This window comes from Lactuca saligna, chromosome 8 (genome assembly GCF_052625555.1).
Source record: "Lactuca saligna cultivar CGN05327 chromosome 8, ASM5262555v1, whole genome shotgun sequence".
Taxonomy (NCBI): Eukaryota; Viridiplantae; Streptophyta; class Magnoliopsida; order Asterales; family Asteraceae; genus Lactuca; species Lactuca saligna.
The window spans coordinates 218,564,167-218,567,487 of record NC_136424.1 but is presented as its reverse complement, the minus strand read 5'-3'; the positions used below and the strand labels follow the sequence as shown (position 1 = coordinate 218,567,487).

General features: G+C 43.9%; 1 protein-coding gene across 1 annotated transcript; it reads left to right on the top strand.

Annotated features, from left to right (window-relative positions):
- Nucleotides 1–817: 817 nt before the first annotated feature.
- Nucleotides 818–1,510, top strand: LOC145010496 (uncharacterized). The gene has a single exon (XM_078969031.1). It carries the CDS (start codon nt 818–820, stop codon nt 1,508–1,510), a length of 693 nt encoding a protein of 230 aa, XP_078825157.1.
- Nucleotides 1,511–3,321: the final 1,811 nt, after the last annotated feature.

Genomic DNA, 3,321 nt, shown 5'->3' with positions numbered 1-3,321 from the left:
GCTTGCCCAGAATCAAGGAAGGTGAAGTTTGCAGCATGCACCTTCACCGATAGAGCACTAACTTGGAGAAATGACCAAGTCAAATCACTAACTCTTCCAGTGGCTAGTGCCATGAGTTGGGAGGATTTGAAAGAACTGATGCTCGCTGAGTACTGCTCATGGGGCAAGATGCAGAAGCTGGAGGAAGAGCTCTGGAATTTAAAGATGAAACGCTCCGACATTGCTACTTACACTGAGAGGTTAAGTGATCTTGCTCTTCTATCCCCGAGAATGGTCACATCGGAGAGAAAGAACGTAGAAAGATACATTTGGGGATTAACACCCTAACTCAGGGGAATGTCCTGGCTGCAAGACCGTTGATGTTTGACATTGCCAAACGATTAGCGCATACTTTGATTTATCATGGAGGTTGTCAGGATCCTGAGCCATCTGCCCACGAACCACCCAAGAAGAGCGATGGAAAGAAAAATATATGGAATAAGCGCTAGGGCAAATCTCCACAGGAGCCCTCCAAGAAACAACAAGTAGTGGTTGTGCATGCCGCTAATACTCCTGCCGCTGCCCCTACACCTCCAATACGTGGAAGTAGATATAGTGGAAACCTCCCAAGGTGTGACAAGTTTAACTTCAACCATCACATGCCGTGCCGTGAAATGTCGTGCAATAACTGTGGCAATAAGGGGCACATAACTCGTTTTTGCAAGACACAAGTACAACCAACCAATCAGGCTCTTGGAGTTGGATTAGCCAAGCCTGTTATGGATGTGGTGAGACCGGGCATTACAAGAGGAATTTCCCAAAAGCAACAACTTGAAACATGGGGAAAGTGCTAGCTATGGGCCAGGAGGAAGCTGTTTCTGATCCCACCGTAGTAACGGGTACGTTGCTCCTCGACAAATCTTATGGATGCATTCTTTTTGATAGTGGTGCGGAGATAAATTTTGTTAGTCATGCATTCGAGCATTTACTCAAGCATAAATCCCAACCTGTAACCGATACCTTTACCGTCGAGATGGCTAATGGTACGAAAGAGAGCACTGACGATGTATTCATAGGTTGTACCCTTACCCTAAATGGTTATTCCTTACCTATCAATCTTATGTCGGTCTCCATTAAATGCTTCGATGTCATTATCGGCTTGGACTGGTTAAGTGTCCAATGTGCCGATATTCTCTATATCGAGAAAGCTATTTGCCTCAATCTATCCAGTGGCGAAGCCCTCATCATTTATGGTGTTAAACTCATCAAAGACCTATGTATCATATCATGCATTAAAGCCCAAAAATATATTCGAAAAGAGTGTCAAGCTTTCGTAGCCCATGTTGTTAATGAAAAGAAAGAAGTTAAAGATCTTGAGAGCATCCTCGAAGTCTGCAACTTTCCTGACATCTTCCCCGAGGATCTTCCTGGAATCCCTCCAGAATGCCAAGTCGAGTTCAGAATCGACTTAATCCTTAGAGCCACTCCTATAGCCAAATCCCCATACCGTCTAGCGCTGGTAGAAATGTAAGAGTTCTCCAGCCAGCTCAATGAACTGCTCAACAAAGGATTTATTAGACGGAGCTTCTCACCCTGGTGAGCCACGATTTTGTTTGTGAAAAAGAAGGATGGATCCTTTAGGGTATGTATACATTATCGCGAACTTAACAAACTCTCCATAAAAATCGCTATCCTCTTCCTCGAATCGAGGACCTCTTCAATCAACTTCAAGGAGCCAGTTACTTCTCAAAGATAGACCTAAGATCAGGGTACCATCAGTTGCGAGTTCATGAGGGAGATATTCCTAAGACATCATTTCGGACTCGATATGGTCCTATGAGTATGTAGTGATGCCTTTTGGTCTAACCAACACACCGGTGATATTCATGGATCTGATGAATTGGGTGTGCCGCCCCTTCATAGAAAAGTTCATTATTGTATTCATTGATGATATACTTGTTTATTCCTGAAGTGAGGAAGACCATAGACAACACTTGAGGCTAGTACTAGAGACATTACAGGTGGAGAATCTGTATGCAAAATTCTCTAAGTGTGAATTCTGGATCAGAAAAGTGTCTTTCCTCGGTCACGTGGTTAGCGAGGAAGGAATACATGTAGACCCTTCCAAAATAAAGGCGATAGAGAATTGGTCAGCACCGAAGACGCCCACAGAAATCCGTCAGTTCTTGGGTCTCGCTGGCTACTATCGTAGGTTTATCCAGAATTTCTCCAGGATTGCTAAGCCTTTGACCACCCTAACTCAGAAAGGTGTACCCTTTAGTTGGGAAGAAAAGCAAGACAATGCGTTTCAAACTTTGAAGCGGGCCTTGTGTAGCGCACCTATCATGTCTCTGCCCGAAAAGACGGAGGACTTTGTTGTCTACTGTGATGCGTCAAATCAGGGAGTAGACTGTGTGCTCATGCAGCGAGGAAAAGTCATTGCTCATGCCTCGAGATAGATGAAAGCACACAAAGTCAATTATACAACTCACGATCTGGAGTTTGGAGCAGTGGTTTGTGCATTAAAGATATGAAGACATTATCTCTATGGAACCAAGTGCACTGTCTTCACCGACCGTAAGAGCCTACATCACATTTTCGATCAGAAGGAGTTGAACATGAGGAAATGACGATGGGTGGAGCTACTCAATGATAATTAGTGTGAAATACGCTATCATCCGGGCAAGGCTAATGTGGTAGGAGACGCCCTCAGCCGGAAAGAGTTCTCAGGTTGTAGAGTGAAGGCACTGACAATGGTCATCCGTTCCTATCTATCCGCTCAGATTAGAGAGGCTCAGCTGGAAGCCTTGAAACCAGAGAACATGTCGGATGAAGCTTTGAAGGGAATGGAAAAGAACTTCAAGATCAAGGGGGACATAGTCTATTATTTCATGAACCAGATCTTGACCCCAACGTTCGGCGGTTACAGAGAGATTAACATGAGCTAAGCTCACAGGAATCGATAATCCATTCACCTAGGTTTGGAGAAGATGTATTTGGAACTCAAAAAACTCTATTGGTGGCCAAATATGAAAACAGAGATCGCTACATTCGTGGGCAAGTGCATGACTTGCGCCAAGGTGAAGGTGGAATATCAAAATCCCTCAGGTCTACTTCAACAACCAGAAATACCTTAGTAGAATTTGGAAAGGATTGCAATGGGTTTTATCACTAAATTCCCCAAGTCTCTGAGTGGGTATGATACCATCAGGGTAATTGTCGAAAGATTGAATAAATCTGCTCACTTCTTACCAATCAAAGAAACCTTTAAGATGGAAAGGATGACACAAATCTACATTCAAGAGACAGTCCTTTTGCATGATGTGCCTGTGTCCATTATCT

Coding starts and splice junctions, on each gene's coding strand:
- LOC145010496 (XM_078969031.1), top strand. CDS start 818: ATGGGGAAAGTGCTAGCTATGGGCCAGGAGGAAGCTGTTTCTGATCCC.